The 19,368-nt window shown below is 45.3% G+C and overlaps 2 protein-coding genes across 2 annotated transcripts; one reads left to right on the forward strand and one right to left on the reverse strand.

Moving 5' to 3' along the window:
* The first annotated feature begins 62 nt into the window (after positions 1-62).
* LYSMD1 (LysM domain containing 1) lies at positions 63-13,867 on the forward strand. The gene is made up of 3 exons (XM_007530639.3): positions 63-793; positions 12,054-12,409; positions 13,143-13,867. The coding sequence occupies exons 1-3, from the start codon at positions 614-616 to the stop codon at positions 13,279-13,281; spliced, it is 675 nt and encodes a 224-aa protein (XP_007530701.1). The 5' UTR covers positions 63-613; the 3' UTR covers positions 13,282-13,867.
* A 775-nt stretch (positions 13,868-14,642) lies between these two features.
* Positions 14,643-19,083, reverse strand: TNFAIP8L2 (TNF alpha induced protein 8 like 2). Its single transcript, XM_007530638.3, has 2 exons — positions 19,009-19,083; positions 14,643-15,627 (listed from the first exon to the last, which is right to left on the reverse strand). Exon 2 carries the CDS (start codon positions 15,592-15,594, stop codon positions 15,040-15,042), a length of 555 nt encoding a protein of 184 aa, XP_007530700.1. The 5' UTR covers positions 15,595-15,627; positions 19,009-19,083; the 3' UTR covers positions 14,643-15,039.
* Positions 19,084-19,368: the final 285 nt, after the last annotated feature.

The raw sequence follows: 19,368 nt of genomic DNA on the forward strand, positions 1-19,368 counted from the left end.
GGGTGCTCGGCGACTGCGCAGGCGCGAAGCCTCTTGGGACAATGAAGTCTTATTTACTAGCTAATTTATTTTCCAAAGATCCACCCGGCTGCATCTCGGGCTCTGGAGATTCATTTGAAGTGACAACAGCCTAGATAGGGAGCCCCGCTTGGGGAGTGTGATTGGGTCGGTGCGGAGCGGGCCTCCAAGGGCTCTAAGTGGAAAGCGCACTAGAAACTCGCAGTCGTCTCGCGCTGCTCCCGCGGTGACCGTCCGCCCGGAGTGGGCCTGATGTGTCTCTGATCCTACGGGACCCACTGCAGGGCAGTGTGACCCCGATGCCGAGTGGCTGGACCTCTGGTCACACTGAACTGAGTGTGGAGGGAGGGAGCCTGGAGTTCAAAGGTCAGAGGTTATTGTGGTGAGCTGTGGGTGGTCAAAAGTAGGCTGAGGTGAAGACGGCCGGGTGGGTGCAGACCCGTGGACGCGGGCGAAGGGGGACGCGTGGTGCCCGGGGAGCAGGGACACTGAGCGAGGACAGAGGAGGCAGGAGTCTGCTGGAGAGGAAGGGACCTCTGCCCAGACCGCGGCCTGCCGCTCAGTCTCTCAGCCCGGCCTCCTGCAGCTGCACCCCATGGCCTCGCCCTCCAGACAGCCCCCCCTCGGGGGCTCAGGGCTGCTTCGCGGGAGCCGCGCTCGCTCTTACGGAAGCCTGGTGCAGTCTGCCTGCTCCCCGGTGCGGGAGAGACGCCTGGAGCATCAGCTGGCGCCCGGAGACACGCTGGCGGGGCTGGCGCTCAAATACGGGGTGACGGTGAGTCCTTCCAGTGTTGGGAGGCTGACAGCCCGCTGGAAGACTTTTCCTCCACAGGAGAACGTAATAGCATTATCTGTGGCCTGGGAGATGGCTCCTTGTATAAAGCATTGGACTCTCAAACGTGAAATTCTGAGTTCGATCCCTGGCATCACATGTGCCAGAGTGATACTGTGGCTTTCTCTCTCATACGTAAATAAATAAATACTATTTATTTATTTATTAGATAGAGACAGAAAAATTGAGAGGGAAGGGGAATATAGGGACAGCTGCAGCACTGCTTTATAGCTTGTGAAACGTATCCCCTGCAGGTGGAGACTGGAGTCTTTTATTTATTTATTTATTGGGGAATTAATGTTTTACATTCAACAGTAAATACAATAGTTTGTGCATCCATAACATTCCCCAGATTCCCATTTAAGACTGGAGTCTTGAACCTGGGTCCTTGTGCATTATAGCATGTGCGCTCAACCAGGTGTGCTACCACCCGGCCCCAGTACAAATATATATTTTAAATTACCATCAGAACACTTAGCAGAATAAACAGAAATATGGAACCACAAGTTAATTTTAATTTAAAATGAAACTTATTTAGTTTTATTACTTTTAGATTTATTTATTTTCATGAGAGTGAGAGACTCTGACATGCAGTGCTGAGGATGGAGTCTGGGAGTTTTTTTTTTGTTTTTTTTTTAACCAGAGCACTGTTCAGCTCTGGCTTATGGTGGTGTGGGGCACTGAACCTGGAGCCTCAGGCATGAGAGTCTGTTTGCATAACCATTATGCTGTCTACCCACCACCCCACCCTAGGATTTCTAATTTGTAAGCTCTGTTCACTACTTCTGTGCTACCTCCATGATTCTAGCATTTTTTCTGGTTTTATCTTTAAATTTTTTCTTTATTTTTATTTTATTGGGTAAAGACAGAAAAATCAAGAGGGAAGGAGAAAAGAGAAAGAGAGAGCACGAGCCAAACCTACATCACTGCTTCATCTCTTAGGAAGCTTCCCCCTTAGGTGGAGACCGGGTCCTTGAACTTGATAACTTGCACTCAACCAGGTGTGCGTCTGCCTGGCCTCCATTCTGGTATTTCTTTTCTTTTATTTTTTTTTTAAATAATTTATTTCTCTATTGGGGAATTAATGCTTTACATTCAACAGTAAATACAATAGTTTGAACATGCATAACATTCCCCAGATTCCCATTTAACAATATAACCCCCACTATTTCATTCATCATTTTTCATGGACCTGTATTCTCCCCACCCACCCACCCACCCCAGAGTCTTTTACTTTGGTGTAATACTCCAATTCCATTTCAGGTTCAACTTGTGTTTTCTTTTCTGGTCTTGTTTTTCAACTTCGGCCTGAGAGTGAGATCATCCCATATTCATCCTTCTGTTTCTGACTTATTTCACTCAACATGATTTTTTCAAGGTCCATCCAAGATCGGCTGAAAACGGTGAAGTCACTATTTTTTACAGCTGAGTAGTATTCCATTGTGTATATATACCACAACTTGCTCAGCCACTCATCTGTTGTTGGACACCTGGGTTGCTTCCAGGTTTTGGCTATTACAAATTGTGCTGCCAAGAACATATGTGTACACAGATCTTTTTGGATGGGTGTGTTGGGTTCCTTAGGAAATATCCCCAGGAGGGGAATTGCAGGGTCATAGGGTAGGTCTATTTCTAGCCTTCTGAGAGTTCTCCAGACTGTTCTCCACAGAGGTTGGACCAATTGACATTCCCACCAGCAGTGTAGGAGGGTTCCTTTGACCCCACACCCTCTCCAGCATTTGCTGCTGTTACCTTTTCTGATGTATGACATTCTCACAGGAGTGAAGTGATATCTCATTGTTGTCTTGATTTGCATTTCTCTGACAATCAGAGACTTGGAGCATTTTTTCATGTGTTTCTCGGCCTTTTGGATCTCTTCTGTGGTGAATATTCTGTCCAAGTCCTCTCCCCATTTTTGGATGGGGTTATTTGTTGTCTTGCTGTTGAGTCTGGCAAGCTCTTTATATATATTGGTTATTAAACTCTTATCTGATGTATGGCATGTAAAGATCTTCTCCCATTCTGTGAGGGGTCTCTTGGTTTGGGTAGTGGTTTCTTTTGCTGTGAAGAAGCTTTTTAATTTGATGTAGTCCCATAGGTTTATACTTGCCTTAGTCTTCCTTGTAATTGGATTCGTTTCATTGAATATGTCTTTAAAATTTATGCGGAAAAGAGTTCTGCCAATATTTTCCTCTAAGTATTGGATAGTTTGTGGTCTAACATCCAAGTCCTTGATCCACTTGGAATTTACTTTTGTATTTGGTGAAATACAGTGATTCAGTTTCATTCTTCTGCATGTTTCAACCCATTGTTTCCAACACCATTTGTTGAAGAGACTCTGCTTTCCCCATGTAATAGTCTGGGCCCCTTTGTCAAAGATTAGATGTCCATAGGTGTGGGGCCTCATTTCTGGGCTCTCAATTCTATTCCACTGGTCAGTGTGTCTGTTCATGTTCCAGTACCAAGCAGTTTTGATGACAATGGCCCTATAATACAGTTTGAGATCTGGGAGTGTGATGCCTCCGGTTCTGTCCTTTTTTCTCAAGATTGTTTTGGCAATTCTAGGTCTTTTCTGGTTCCAGATAAACATTTGTAGCATTTGTTCTATTCTCCTAAAAAATGTGCTTGGGATCTTGATGGGGATAGCATTAAATTTGTAGATGGCTCTGGGTAATATATTCATTTTGATGATGTTAATTCTTCCAACCCATGAACATGGAACATCTTTCCACTTCTTTGTGTCTTTTTCAATTTCTTTGAGTAGTGACTCATAATTTTCAGTATACAAGTCTTTCACTTCTTTGGTTAAGTTTACTCCTAGATATTTTATTATTTTTGTTGCTATAGAAAAAGGAACTGATTTCTGGATTTCAATTTCTTCTAACTTAGTGTATGCATAGAGGAATGACACTGACTTTTGAATGTTAATTTTATAGCCTGACACCTTACTGTATTGCCTGATGATTTCCAAAAGCTTCTTGCTGGATTCCTTAGGTTTTTCCATGTATACTATCATGTCATCTGCAAATAAGGAGAGTTTGACTTCTTCTCTTCCAATCTGTATGCCTTTAATTCCTTGCTCCTGCCTGATTGCTATGGCAAGAACTTCCAACACTATGTTGAATAGTAATGGTGATAGTGGGCAGCCATGTCTAGTACCTGATCTGAGTGGAAATGCTTCCAGTTTTTCACCATTGAGTATGATGTTGGCTGTAGGTTTGCTATATATAGACTCCACTATCTTCAGGAATTTTCCATCTATTCCCGTTTTTTGTAGTGTTTTGATCATAAAGGGATGTGTATTTTGTCAAAGGCTTTCTCTGCATCTATTGATATGACCATGTGGTATTTGGTCTTGCTTTTGTTGATGTGGTGGATCACATTGATTGATTTATGTATATTAAACCAACCTTGCATGCCTGGGATAAACCCCACTTGGTCATGATGAACAATCTTTTTGATATACTGCTGTATCCGGTTGGCTAGAATTTTGTTCAATATTTTCGCATCTATGTTCATCAGAGATATTGGTCTGTAGTTTTCTTTTTTGGTTGTGTCCCTGTCTGCTTTTGGTATCAGGGTGATGTTGGCTTCATAGAAGCTGGCAGGGAGTATTCCAGTGTCTTCAATCTTCTGGAAGACTTTTAAAAGCAGAGGTATTAGTTCTTCTTTGAAGGTTTTGTAGAATTCATTTGTAAAACCATCTGGTCCAGGACTTTTATTTTTGGGAAGAGTTTTGATAACTGTTTCAATTTCATTAGCTGTGATGGGCCTGTTCATGTTATCCACTTCCTCTTGACTTAGTTTTGGAAGTTGGTAGGTATCTAGGAAATCATTCATTTCTTCCAGGTTCTCTAACTTGGTGGTATATAGTTGTTCATAGAAGCCTCGCATGATATGTTGAATTTCTGCAGTGTCTGTTGTGATTTCTCCTCTTTCATTTACTATCCGATTTATTTGGGTCTTCTCCCTTTTTTGTTTTGTGAGTCTGGCTAAAGGCTTGTCGATTTTGTTTACTCTTTCGAAGAACCAACATTTACTTTCATTGATCTTTTGTATGGTTTTCCTATTCTCAATGTTATTTATTTCTTCCCTAACTTTAGTGATTTCTGACCTTCTCGTTGCTTTAGGGTTCCTTTGTTGTTCTTCTTCTATGTCTTTAAGATGTGCAATCAGGCTGTTTATTTGTGCCTTTTCTTGTTTCCTAATGTGTGCTTGTATAGCTATGAACTTCCCTCTTAGGACTGCTTTAGCTGTGTCCCAAATATTTTGATAGCTTGTGTCTTCATTTTCATTGAAGTCTCGAAACATTTTCATTTCTTCCTTGATTTCCTCTTTGACCCAGAAGTTGTTAAGAAGTTTACTGTTGAGCTTCCACATTTTGGGACTTTTACTAATCTTTTGTTGATTGTTAAGTGTTAGTTTAATTCCACTGTGGTCTGAGAAGATGCTTGGGATGATTTCAGTGCTCTTGAATTGGCTGATGCTGTCTTTGTGGCCTAACATATGGTCTATCCTTGAGAATGATCCATGTGGATTTGAGTAAAATGTGTATTCCAGTTTCTTGGGATGAATGACTCTGAAAATGTCCAATAGTTCTAGTTTATCTATCTCTTCATTTAGCTCCCTTATGTCTTTACTGATTTTCTTCCTGGATGATCTGTCAAGTTGAGATAGTGGGGTGTTGAAGTCCCCTACTATGATTGTGTTACTGTTAATATATTGCTGTAGTTCCTTCAGTAGAAGTTTGATGTATTTAGATGGATTCTCATTGGGTGCATAGATATTAATAATTATTAAGTCCTCTTGATTGACTGATCCTCTGAGCATTAAGTAGTGTCCATTCCTATCTTTTTTAATCTTATCTATTTTAAAGTCTATCATGTCAGATATGAGAATAGCTGTTCCTGCCCTTTTTTGTGGGCTATTGGCTTGTATGATAGTTTTCCATCCTTTCACTTTAAGTCTGTGTTTGTCTTGTTGAGTTAGGTGAGTTTCCCGTAGACAACATATTGTTGGGTTGTGTTTTCTGATCCATCTTCCTACTCTGTGTCTTTTAATAGGTGAATTCAGGCCATTGACATTTATTGATATCAAAGATTGAAGATATTTTAACGCCATTCTTGTAGAGTTTTAGAGTGTTTTGATATATGTCCTATTTGTGGTGGTCTGGTTGTTTATAGGAGACCTTTCAGAACTTCTTTCAGGGCAGGCTTGGTGATGGTTGCTTCCTTCAACTGTTGCTTGTCTGAGAAGGTTTTAATGCTTCCATCTAGTCTGAATGACAGTCTAGCAGGATATAGTATTCTTGGCTGAAAGCCTTTCTCATTGAGCAGTCGATAGATATCTTGCCATTCTCTTCTGGCCTGTAGTGTTTGTATGGAGAAGTCTGCTGCTAATCTTATGGGTTTTCCTTTGTAGGTGACTCTTTGTTTTTTTCTTGCAGCCTTGAGGATCCTTTCTTTATCCTTATTCCTTTCCATTCTAAGTATGACATGTCTTGGTGTCTTTAGGTCTGGGTTAATTCTGTTTGGGACCCTCTGGGCTTCTTGAATCTTTATGTCTTTGATGTTGTCTAGACTAGAGAAATTTTCAGCTATTATGGCCTGGACAATGCTTTCTTCCTCCCCTTCTCTTTCTTCCTCTGGTAAGCCAATAATGCGTATATTGTTTCTTTTGAAGTCATCCCTTAGGACTCTGTTGTTGTTTTCAGCATCTCTTAATCTCTTTTTGAGATCTCTGACTTCTTTTTTAGTTGTCTCTAATTCATCGTCAATCTTGCTAATTCTGTCTTCAGCCTCATAGATTCTATTCTCTCTGCCCTCTACTGCTTTTCTGGAGCTCATCTATTTTGTTGCCCTGCTCTGATACTGTTTTAGCTTGTTCAGCTAGTTGCCTTCTTAGCTCAGCGATTTCAGCTTTCAGCTCTCTAATAACCATGAGATAATTAGAATTTTCTTCCATTTTCTCATTTGTTGTTCCTGCATTTCTGATTACAATTTTTTCAAATTCTTTACTCACTCCTATTATTATTTCCTTAGCTAATGTTTGGATGTTGAACTCGTTTTGTGCTTCACCCTCTGGAGGCCTTTTAGCTGGACTCTTGTCCTGGTTCGAGTCTCCAATATTTTTTCTTGTTGTTTTAACCATTTTATATATGTTAACAGTTTTTTCAGTCCCTGAGTTGGAGCTCAGTGGTGTAAAAGCCTCTTTTTTTTCTTCCCTGTAGGCTATGGTAGCCTGAGGGCTTTTAAACTATCAATAGGCTTCTTGCTTAATCACTGACTCCTGACCAAGAGATAAAGCAGGGTGTGGCAGAGATAATCTAGTGGTTATGCAAAGAGACTTTCACAGCCCCTCAGCTGTGCCAAGGAGGTATAGGTCTTCTCCTGAGTTGCCTGGTTAGATCTCTGTCCCCTGGTGTCCCTCCCTGTTGCCGCTCCAGATTCTGAGGGTAGTAGCAATGGAGACTCAGAGTTGCACTTGGTGAGTCTCTGGGGAGTCCTTTCCTCCCTTCAGCTGTCCCCTTGTTGGTGGAGCAGACTGGAGGTGGTGTCTCCACTGATAAACTGCTGAATGTTAGCAGTCACTTAATCTCTCCTTAGGCCCCTCTCTCCTCTCTGTCACCAGCCACGCGTGTTTGTACTCACGGGTGATTTACTGGGTTCCTGTGGTCCTTCTAGTCCTGTCTTGTTTCGGTCCGGGTGGTCGGTCTCCTTTGGTATTCCTAGTTGATCCGGGAGAGGAGGAGATGAGAGGAGAGAAAGCGATCTGCTGCTCGTAGCTCCGCCTCCGGAAGTCGAATCCCTGTAGCTTACGTGATTCTTTCTTTCCTTTTCTTCCTTTCTTTCTCTCTCACTTCCCTTTTTTCTTTCTTTCTTCCTTCCTTTCTTCTTCTTCTTCTTTTTTTTTTTTTTTACTTTTGTTTTGTTATGTTTTATTTATTTATTTGAGAGAAACACCAGAGCACTGCCCAGCTCTGGCTTATGGTGGTGCAGGGGACTCCATTCTGGTTTTTCTTACTCAACCAGGTGTGCGTCCGCCTGGCCTCCATTCTGATTTTTCTTATTTTATTTTTTGCCACCAGAGTTGTCACTGGGGCTTGGTGCCTGTACAGTAAATCTACTGTCCTTGGAAGCTGGCTTGCTCTTTCCTTCCTTCCTTTCTTCTTCTTAGTCTTTTTTTTTTTTTTTCTTTGCCTCCAGGGTTATTGTGGGCACTATGAATCCACTGCCTCTGGTGGCCATTTTTGCCATTTTATTGGATAAGACATAGAGAAATTGAGAGGAGGGAGAGGGAGAGAGAGAGAAAGATAGATACCTGCAGACCTGCTTTACTGCTTTTTTTTTTTTAAATTTATTTCTTTATTGGTGAATTAATGTTTTACATTCAACAGTAAATACAATAGTTTGTACATGCATAACATTCCCCAGTTTCCCATTTAACAATACAACCCCCACTATGTCATTCATCATCCTTCATGGACCTGTATTCTTGGGTGTGATATGCCAATTCCATTTCAGGTTCTACTTGTGTTTTCTTTTCTGATCTTGTTTTTCAACTTTTGCCTGAGAGTGAGATCATCCCATATTCATCCTTCTGTTTCTGATTTATTTCACTCAACATGAATTTTTCAAGGTCCATCCAAGATCAGCTGAAAACAGTGAAGTCACCATTTTTTACAACTGAGTAGTATTCCATTGTGTATATAGACCACAACTTGCTCGGCCACTCATCTGTTGGCTTTACTGCTTTTATAGCATCTCCCTTCCCTGCAGGTGGGGAGCCAGGGGTTTGAACCCGGATCCTAGCACACGTCCTTGTGTTTACTACTATTTGTGCTCAACCAGATGCATCACCACTTGGCCCCCTTTCTTCCATTCTCCCCTTTGTTTTAAAAAACTTTTTAAAAATTATCTTTGCTTATTTATTGGATAGAGGCAGCCAGAAATTGAGAGGGAAGGGGGAGATAGGGAGAGAGACAGCGAGACACCTATAGCACTGCTTCACCACTTGCAAAACTTTCCCCTTGTAGGTGGGGACTGGGGGGGGTTTCAACCAGTTGTGCCCCTACCTGGCTCCCCCTTTCTTTTCATTTTTTTTACATTTATTATCTTTATTTATTTATTGGATAGAGACAGCCAGAAATCAAGAGAGAAGGGGGTGATAGAGAGGGAGAGACAGAGAGGCAAACTAAACGGCCCCTCTTTTTTTTTTTGGCTTCCAGGGTTATTGTTTGGGCTTGGTGCCTGCACCACAAATCCACTGCTCCTGGAGGCTATTTTTCCCCCTTTTTTGTTGCCCTTGTTATTATTATTTTTTATCATTGTTGTGGTTATTTTTTATTATTGTTGTTACTGATGACGTCGTTGTCGGCTAGGACAGAGAGAAATGGAGAGAGGAGGGGAAGACAGAGGGGGCTAGAGAAAGCCAGACACCTACAGACCTGCTTCACTGCAGGTGAAGCAACTCCCCTGCAGGTGGGGAGCCGGGGGCTTGAACTAGGATCCTTACGCTGGTCCTTGCCCTTAGCACCACGTGCACTTAACCTGCTGCACTACTACCTACACCCTCTTTTTTTTTTTTTTTTATTTAAGAAAGGAGACATTAACAAAACCATAGAATAAGAGGGGTACCATTCCCATAACCCGATCTCCACATCCCACCCCCTCCCCTGATAGCTTTCCCATTCTCTAGCCCTCTGGGAGCATGGACCCAGGGTCGTTGTGGGTTGCAGAGGGTGGAAGGTCTGGCTTCTATAATTGCTTCCCCGCTGAACATGGGCGTTGACTGGTCGATCCATACTCCCAGTCTGCCTCTCTCCTTCCCTAGTAGGGTGGGGCTCTGAGGAAGTGGAGCTCTAGTACACATTGATGGCCGACCCCCTCTTCTTTTCATTTTTAAATTTATTTGTTTATTTTTAATTTCTCTATTGGGGGATTAGTGGTTTTTGGTCAGTAAAATACAATAGTTTGTACATATATAACATTTCCCAGTTTTCCACATAACTACACAGCCCCCACTAGGTCCTCCTCTGGCATGTTCCAGGACCAGAACCCTGCCCCCCACCCCCCAGTGGTTTCCTTCGGTGCAATACATCCTTTCTCCTTTTCTTTCCTGAGTTTTATCCCCAGTAGTGTTTGTGCCAGAGTGATGCTGTGGCTCTTTTACTCTTTCATTAATGAATAATAAAATAAATTGTATATATATATGTATGTATGTATATTTGGGCTTGGGTAGTGGTGCAGTGAGTAGGGTGCTGAATAGGAAGCATGAGTTCAATCCCTGGTATTCCATGTACCAGAGTGATGCTCTGGTTTGTATTTTCTCTTTTTCTCCCTTTCTCTCTTTTTAAAATTTTTTTCCCCTTTTGTTGCCCTTGTTGTTTACTGGTGTTGTTATTATTGGTGTTATTGTTGTCATTGTTGTTGGATAGGACAGAGAGAAATAGAGAGAGATGGGGAAGACAGAGAGGAGGAGAGAAAGACAGACTCCTGCAGACCTGCTTCATTGCCTGTGAAGCAACCTCCTTGTAGGTGGGGAGCCGGGATCTAGATGCCCGTCCTTGCAAAGCGCCATGTGTGTTTAACCTGCTGCGCCACTGCCCGGCTCCTTTTTTTTTTTTTTTTACCAGAGCACTACTCAGCTCTGGTTTTATGGTAGTGTGTGGGATTACATTTCTCTATCTTATATTAATAAACAAAGTATTTAATATACACACATTAAAGATTAATTAATTAATTAATTTGTTTATTTATTTTGAAATATTTATTTTATTTATTCCCTTTTGCTGCCCTTGTTGTTTTTATTGTAGTTATTATTGTTGTTGTCGTTGTTGGATAGCACAGAGAGAAATGGAGAGAGAAGGGGAAGACAGAGAGGAGGAGAGAAAGATAGACACCTGCAGACCTGCTTCACCGCCTGTGAAGCGACTCCCCTGCAGGTGGGGAGCTGGGGTTCGAACCGGGATCCTCATGCCGGTCCTTGTGCTTTGCGCCACCTGCGCTTAACCCGCTGCGCTACAGCCCGACTCCCTTGATTTATTTTTTAATACCTCCAGGGTTATTGCTGGAGCTCATTGCTGGCACTACTAATCCACCACTCCCAGTGGTCCTTTTTTTTCCTTTTTCTCTTCTTTTCTTTTCTTTCTTTCTTCCTCTCTTTCTTTCTATTTTTATTTGATAGGACAGAGAAATTGAGAGGGTAGGAGGAGGTAGAGTGAGAGAGAAAGAAAGACAACTTCAGACCTGCTTCACTGCTCATGAAGCATTCTGCCTGTGGGTGTGGAGCAGTGGCTTGAACCCAGGTCCTTGCATATGGTAACATGTGCACTTAACCAAGTATGCCACCACCCAGCACCCAAGATTTATTTTATTTTATATGAAGTAGATTTTTACATGAGAGAGAAAAGCCAGACCACCACTGTGGTACACATGGCACCAGGGATCCAACCAAAACCTTAAGCATGCAAGTCCTGTACTCTTAACAACTTAAGTTATTCCCCCAGCTGCTGGGTTTGTTGTTGCTGTTTAGATTTACGTCTTTATATGAGAGAGAGAGAGAGAGAGAGATACCAGAGCACTGCTCAGCTCTGGCTTATGGTGGTGCTGGGGATTGAACCTGAGACCTCAAGAGTCTCAGGCGTGAAAGCCATTTTGCATAACCATTATGTTATCTCCTCCACCTACTCAAATGTTGATAACTGTAATCCCCATATAAATAAAAAAATTTCCCTTAATAATATTTAGACATGTAAAGAGGCCCTAACACTGAAAAGCATGCAAACTATTGATGAATAGAACAGGAATAGTGCCAGCCCTTTGTGCTTTAGCTTGGTTGTTACAGGGTTAGCTAAGACACTGTACAGTCACGTTAAAAGGCAAGAGAGTGGGGAGTCGAGTGAGAGCGCAGTGGGTTAAGTGCAGGTGGCGCAAAACGCAAGGACTGGCATCAGGATCCTGGTTCCCCTACCTGCAGGGGAGTCATTTCACAAGCGGTAAAGCCCGTCTGCAGGTGTCTATCTTTCTCTCCCCCTCTCTGTCTTCTCCTCTCTCCATTTTTCTCTGTCCTATCCAACAACAACGACAACAATAACTACAACAATTAAACAACAAAAAGAGAATAAATGAATAAATATTTTTTTAAAAAAGGGCAAGAGACTACTACTCTAGTCATTAACTGTGGTGACTTTTTTCCTTTTAAGATGGAGCAGATTAAGCGAGCAAACCGCCTTTATACTAATGACTCCATCTTCCTGAAGAAAACTCTCTACATCCCCATCTTGACAGAGCCCAGAGACCTCTTCAATGGTTTGGATTCTGAGGAGGAGGAGGGCGGAGAGGAAGAGGGGCAGCCCAGCCAGGATGCCAGGCGGCCACTGCGGGCTGAGAGGAGACATCAGGAGACTGACTCACACCTGGCCAACAGTGAAGCCGTCCCTGCACCTGGTCAGGAGCCCACCCATGACCTCTCAGCCTCGGACTTCCTGAAGAAGCTGGATTCACAGATCAGCCTGTCCAAGAAGGCCGCTGCCCAGAAGCTGAAGCAAGGGGAGAACAGGTGAGTCCCAAGTGCTTCCTGTTCCTTCTCCTGGCCTCCCTGTCATTCTCCAAGCCTCACCTGACCATGAACAGTCAGCTTGCAGGGGAGGCAGAGGCTAGGCAATGCCAGGATACAAGACAGTGAGCAGAGTGCAGGCCTGGGTTCCCATTGTTGTGAAGCCATTGACTGTTCTACTCTGATCATCTGATGATCTTTTGGGGAGCCTTAGTGTTGGGGTTTTTCCAGAGGAAGTCTTGGAGCCCAGTGCACGGTCATTCAGAGAGCACATCTCCCCTCCTGTATAACTCCTCATGGGCCCACTCCCAGGATCCTCCCTTGAACTGGTTCTCTCTCTCCACTTTCCTTTTTTTTTTTTTTTTTTAAAAGTGTTTATTACTATTATTATTTTAAAGAATGTACTTATTTATTCATGAGAAAGATTGGAGGAGAGAAAGAACCAGACATCACTCTGGTATATGCCAGGGATTGAACTTGGGACCTCATGGTTGAGAATCCAGTGCTTTATCCACTGCACCACCTCCAGGACCACTACTATTATTATTATTATTATTATTATTATTATTATATTTTTTTAAATAGAGACAGAGAAAACAGTGAAAGAGATCACAGCACTGAAACTTCTTTCAGTGCAGTAGGGGTTGGGCTCGAACCTTGGTCATGCACAGAGCAAAGCAGCATACTATTCCAAATGAGTTATTTCACTGGCCTTCCCCTCTTTCCTTACCTGCAGGGTGCCTGAAGATGATTCAGCTCATCCTCTGAACTCCCCGCGGTTACAACAACGTGCTGTCCTAGGTCCTGTGCCTCTGACCCGGACCTCTCGGACCCAGATCATTCGAGATCAGGAGGATGAAATCTTCAAACTGTGATGTCTCCAGAGCTTCTGGAGAGAAGCAGGATAAGCAAGGAGCACCTTGAGGGGGAGAGGAGCCTGAGGTGAGGCTCAAGACCCAGCCCACCTCTGTCACCCCTGCCAGCTTCTCCAGCCTCTTTCCTGGGAAGAGTCGCTAGGTCTGGCACTGTCTTGCTGAGGAGTGGAGTGTCTGGGTGAGGGGTACCTTTCCAGACAGAATGTAGATGTGGCTTGTAAATTCCCAGACTCTTTATATCCCTGTTGTTTCTCCCACCCTCTCGCCACCCCTTGGCCTTAGAGCAGGGAGACAGAGACAACCCTCCTTCAGCCTCCCATTTCCTCCCCCTCTATACCTGTATTATCTAATTTATTTGGTGCTATGTCAAAGTCATATTTATTTGCTGTATCTTGCTCCTTCCCACCCTTAGCTGAAAAAATTTTTCCATCTGGAATTTCTAGAGTTTGGGGGCCAAGGAGACCCAGGAACTGTTGGTCCCCATACCTTTCTTAGCTCTGAGAGAAGCCCAACCATAGCCATAGTGCATGGTGGACTCTGCAGTGGTACTTCTCCCCAGTCTCAGAGTAAAGGATGCTGGCTCTGTCTTGGTTGACCAGTTCATGCTAACTTTTGCACAACTCTTACTCTAAGAAGGAGCAACAATGTAAGAACTGCCACTCTGTGCCACCATACCAGTTCACTTTTTTTTTTTTTTTAATCAATTCACTTTCTAACCTGCTTCTCTGTTCAGCCTGTGGCAAGGCTAAGGAGAGGAAGAACTACCTTGGAATCTGAGGAGAAGCACAGTTGTAGTAATCTCTTTGTTAAACCCCTTCCCTCCAGAGCCTCTCACACAGACACCTCTTTTTTTCCCCACCAGGGTTGCTGCTATGGCTATATGCCTGCATGTCTCTACTGTTCTGACAGCCATCTTTTCTGTTTTAGCTAGAGAAAGGGGGGAGATAGAGAGAGAGAGAAGCAGAGATACCACAGAATCACTCCACCACTCCTAAAGCTTCCTCACATTGGCACTCTCATGTAGTGGCTGGGAGCTCAAAACCAGGTCCTTGTGCATGATGATGTGCGGTTTCTACCTGGTGAACCACCTCCTTTCTGCTGCAGCCCATCTTTCCCTTCCTTTTTCCTCACTGTGTATTTATTTGCAACTCATGGCACTGATTCCTGGCACAGTTTGTTTGTTTCCCCAAACTTCTCAGACAGAAGAAATTGGAAAGGAACCTTAGTGACACTAGAAACAGGCCTTTGGTCCCCCATTTGGCAGTGGTGAGAGGTGAGGTGAGTGGGGTTCCCAGACTCCTACCCTCTGTGACAAATATAAGACAGAGGGAGCTGGAGAGATTAAACGCTGAGCCTGTGCGTGGTTTAGGAGTTTTATTGCCCCTGCGAGAGCCCCTTGCCCTGTCCCTCTGCCTGCACTTTGGAAGAGCTGGTCTCTGCTTGAAGAGCGTCTAGATACACCAGGGGCCCTCTATTCCCCTCCTCCCCTGCGGCTCCCCGGATCCTTAAGGTCCACAGAAGGGTGAAGTGGACCGAGGCTTCTCTCCCTGCTTCTAGGGGCGTGGGGTCTTCCCTAGTTCAGACGTCCCTTTGGGGTGAACAGAGAGCCAACTTTCCCTTCCTCTTTCTCAAGCAGACTCCGTGGCTTCCTGTCCCAGGCGTGGGAGCCGGGCCTCAGCTCTCAGTCTCTGTTTTTCCACCAGCAGTTTTAAGTTTTTTGAGGGCAGGGTGTTTTCAGAGGCCAAAGCAGGGCGAGAATCATAGTTTGCCCTCATCCAGCAGCTTCCTGAGCCCATCGCAGATCTTGTCACGGTGCTGACTGAAGTCAGGCCCGTAGAGGGCGGTGAGCAGCCCGGGGTCAGAGAAGTGGTCAAACACATGGCGGATGCGGCCGTGGGACTTGGGTGTGAGGTGGTGCTGCACCAGCTCCAGCAGTGCGTCGCGGCACTCGGCCAGCAGGCTGGCCAGCACGGCCGCCTCAAAGGTGAAGTCCACCTCGCCAAAGCTGAGCGCCGTCATGGCGCCTTGCCGCAGCTTCTGGCGGAAGCGGGAGGCCTGGGCCAGCTCGCTGGGCCCAAAGCTGTCATTCCGGTGCAGCACGGCCACCTTGACGGCCACCTTGATCAGGTCCTTGATGACGCGCTGGGCCTGGGCCCGGCTGTGCGTGTACTCCTTCGACACTCGGTAGAGCTCGTCCAGCACGGTGCTGCTCGTCTCATCGATGAAGAGGTGGGCCACCGAGCGGCCAGCCATCTTGCTCAGCAGCTTCTTCTCTGCCTGCAGGGCCAGGCTCTTGGAGCTGAAGGACTCCATGGCTCCCGGGACTGGGCGTTCAGTGGTCAGTCACTAGAAAAGAGGACGCAGACTTCCTTAGAAAGAGAAATGGCTTTCCCCTTTCAGCTTCATCTCTGACTTTCTGTCAATGTCATCATCTTTCTTGGTCGCCCCTTTCCTCTGAGTCTCCTCAGTCCTTGTTCCTTTTTTTTTTTTTCTGTCTGACTTCCAAAACAGCCCAAAGGAGTAGTAATAGCTTTGGCCTGAGGATGAGGATGAGGGTAAAGGCAAGCAAGCTTACTTCAAATTAAGTCTTTTTTTTTTTTTTTTTGTCACCAAGGTTATCATTGGGGCCCCTGCACAGCTCCACTACATTTTTTTTTCCCTAGAGAGAGAGGGTAAGAAACAGAGAAATAGTGAAAGAGAGAGAGAGAGACTCCTGCAGCGCTGCTCTACCACTCATGACTATCATCACTCACACACACACACACACACACACACACACACACACCCTCTCAGGTGGGGACCATGGCCCTGAAACATGGTGATGCCACTTGCCACTTGGGCCTCAGAAGTTAAGACCTCAGGGAAAGGAGGTTTAGGGAAATAGCATAATAGTTAGGCAAAAAGATTATTTTTTAGATTTTATTTATTTTATATTTATTTATTTTCCCTTTTGTTGCTCTTGTTTTTTTATTGTTGTTGTAGTTATTGTTGTCATTGTTGTTAGATAGGACAGAGGGGAAGACAGAGAGGGGGACAGAAAGATAGACACCAGCAGACCTGCTTCACCGCTTGTAAAGCGACTTCCCTACAGGTGGGGAGCCGAGGGCTCCAACCAGGATCCTTATGCCGGTCCTTGTGCTTTGTGCCATGTGCGCTTAACCCGCTGCGCTACCACCCGACTCCCAGATTTTATTTATTTTTTAACCAGAGCACTATTCAGCTCTGTATTATGGTGGTACAAGGGGTTGAACCTGGGATTTTTGGAGCTTTAGGCATGAAAGTCTCTTTGCATAACCCTACACTATCTAACCCAAGGTGCCAGATTCAATCCTCAGAACCACCATAAACCAGAGCTGAGCTGTGTTCCAGGGAAGGAAAAAATTATGGGTGAGGAGCCATTGCTGCCACAATGAGGAGATGCTTCTAAACCTGCATATTCTCACAGCTCCCGTTCTTGACCACTGACTCGACACCAGTACCGCCCTCCAGGTGAGGCTTACATTTAAATAAATTGCTCCAGGTCAAACATGACTCCCCAAGTCTTAAATCCAAAAACCCATGTCAGGTAGTGTGTGTTTCTGCCTCTAAAGAAGTGAGAAATACTGGGGGCTGGGCAGTGGCTCAGCAGGTTAAGCATACATGGCGTGAAGCACAAGGACCGGCATAAGGATCTCGGTTCAAGCCCCCGGCTCCCCACCTGCAGGGGAATCACTTCACAGGCGGTGAAGAAATGAGAAATACAAAAACCAAGAGTCCTGAGAAAAAACGATGACTAGGGGGTTCAGGTGGTGGCACACCTGGTTAAGCACACATATTACAGTGTGCAAGGACCCAGGTTCAAGCCCCTGGTCCCCACCAGCAGGGGAGAGCTTCTCGGGTGCTAAAGCAGGGCTGCAGTTGTCTTTCTGTCTCTTCTCCTCTCTACCTTCCCCTCTCCTCTCAGTTTCTCTTTCTCTATCCAACAACAAATAAATAAAAATAAAAGCTAGGTGCTGGCTGGTGGCTCACCTGGTAGAGCACACATGTCTGTGCATGAAGACCTGAGTGCAAGGCCCTGGTCCTCACCTGCAGGAGGAAGCATCTCTGTCTCACCCTTTGTCGCCCTGTTTCTCTCACCCTCTATTAAAAAAATGATTGACAGTTATTGAGAGACCATTTTATGCCACATGCTTCATGTGATTTATCTTCATTTTCCCACCCCCTTGTAAAGGATTCCTTACTTTTTTTTTTTTAAGAATTCTTTTTTTTTTTTGTAGTTTTATTTATTTATCTTCCCTTTTGTTGCCCTTGTTGTCTTTTTATTTTATTGTTGTTGTAGTTAATGTCGTCGTTGTTGGATAGGGCGGAGAGAAATGGAGAGAGGAGGGGAAGACAGAGAGGAGGAGAGAAAGACAGACACCTGCAGATCTGCTTCACTGCCTGTGAAGCGACTCCCCTGCAGGTGGGGAGCCGGGGTCTCGAACCAGGATCCTCATGCGGATCCTTGCGCTTAGCGCCACCTGCGCTTAACCCGCTGCGCTACCGCCCGGCTCCCACTTTGTTTTGTTTTTAAAGACAAGATAGGACAAATTTCTTCCTTTTTTAAAAAAAAAGTGTTAGTTTTTTTTTTTTTAATTTATTCATTGGAAAGATAGGGAGAGACAGAAAGAACCATACGTCACTCTGGTGCATGTGCTGCTGGAAATTGAACTCAAGGCCTCATATTTAAGAATCCTATTCTCTATCCACTGTGCCACCTCCCAGACCACAAGGATTCCTTACTTTGCAAGGAGAAAAGTAAAGCTAAGAGGAATTAAACTGCTTTGCTGAAGTCATCAGCTAATGATAATGCGAAGTAGACTTGATAAAGATGATTAAAAAAAAAATCCTAAAAGGCTTTGAACTGACTAAGCTAGAGAAGGCTCCTCTTCTGGAATACCCTCCATAGGGTTGGGGCCTGCGGGGAGCAGGGGCACACCTGAAGGGCTCGGGTCTGTGGGGGCACGTTTGCTGCATGTCCAGGGCTTTCCCCATGGTCCTTACTGTGGTTCTGCTTGTTTTGCTTCTGACTTCCCCCTCCCCTGCTCCGCAGGATGTGGCTGTGACCGCAGTGAGGAACAGCCTCGCCCTCTCCCCAAACCAAAATGGGAGCCTGAAGGGGCAAGGTAGAGGGGGACAGGAGCTTCCAACCTCTGTCTGAGCATGTGTGGTGGGGAGCCTGGTCCTCAAAGTGTCCCCAGTGCCATGGGGGCTTTCTGGGCCCATGCTTTACTGCCGGAAGAGGAGATTGCTCCGTGTGAGCCTTCCTTCCTCCCAGGCCTTCCTGTCACCCAGCTCTCTGGCTGTCGCTCCTGCTTTCCTGCCACCTCACATTTGGCCCTCTGTCCTCTCCTTCTAGCCCTGTATTAGTTTCTCTCTCTTTCTCTCTTACGGGTCCTCCCCTGTGGTCCTCTGACCATGCTTTGCCAGTGGCCCCTATGCCTGCTTCCATGTCCTTTGGGGCTTACTTCCAGCTCTCAGCACTCTGTCACATACTGGAACCACCTCATGCCTGGACCCTGTCCCACCTCATCCCAAACCCTGCCTTCCTGAGGTTGCCTGGGCCCCTCAAGCATCTCTCCACAGGGGCCCTGAAAAGCCCCTGAAGTTAGAGGCTCACAATGTAGAAAGCTCCTGCCTAGCAGGGCTGGGACTTTCCTGCCCTTTTCACCCCAAAACTCTGCCTCCTTGTCACTATGGGTCTCTCACCTGCCACACAGCCGTGGGTGCCAGTCTTGCCTTGGATGTCCCCGGAGAGCTGACAGAATGGAGAAGCTCCTCTTTAGAGGCCCTGTGGCCTGGCCCCACCCCAAGCCCCGCCCACCTGCTCTCTGCTCAACCTCCGGTTCATCACTCTGTCACCAGGGTCTGTGGTCCAAGGGCCTGGGAAATGAGACTAGGGCCAGTGGCTCCAGAGGTGCAGCTTTGGACTTAAAAGCTGAAGTCCTGAGTTCAGTCAAGAAAAATAAAAAAGCCAGAAGCAACAGAACTCTGCAGAACCCATGTGCAACCCTTGTTCCCCACCTGCAGGGAGGAAGCGGGAATGGTGGAGCAGCTCTGCAGATGTCT

This window comes from Erinaceus europaeus, chromosome 11 (assembly GCF_950295315.1).
Source record: "Erinaceus europaeus chromosome 11, mEriEur2.1, whole genome shotgun sequence".
In the NCBI taxonomy this organism is placed as follows: domain Eukaryota; kingdom Metazoa; phylum Chordata; class Mammalia; order Eulipotyphla; family Erinaceidae; genus Erinaceus; species Erinaceus europaeus.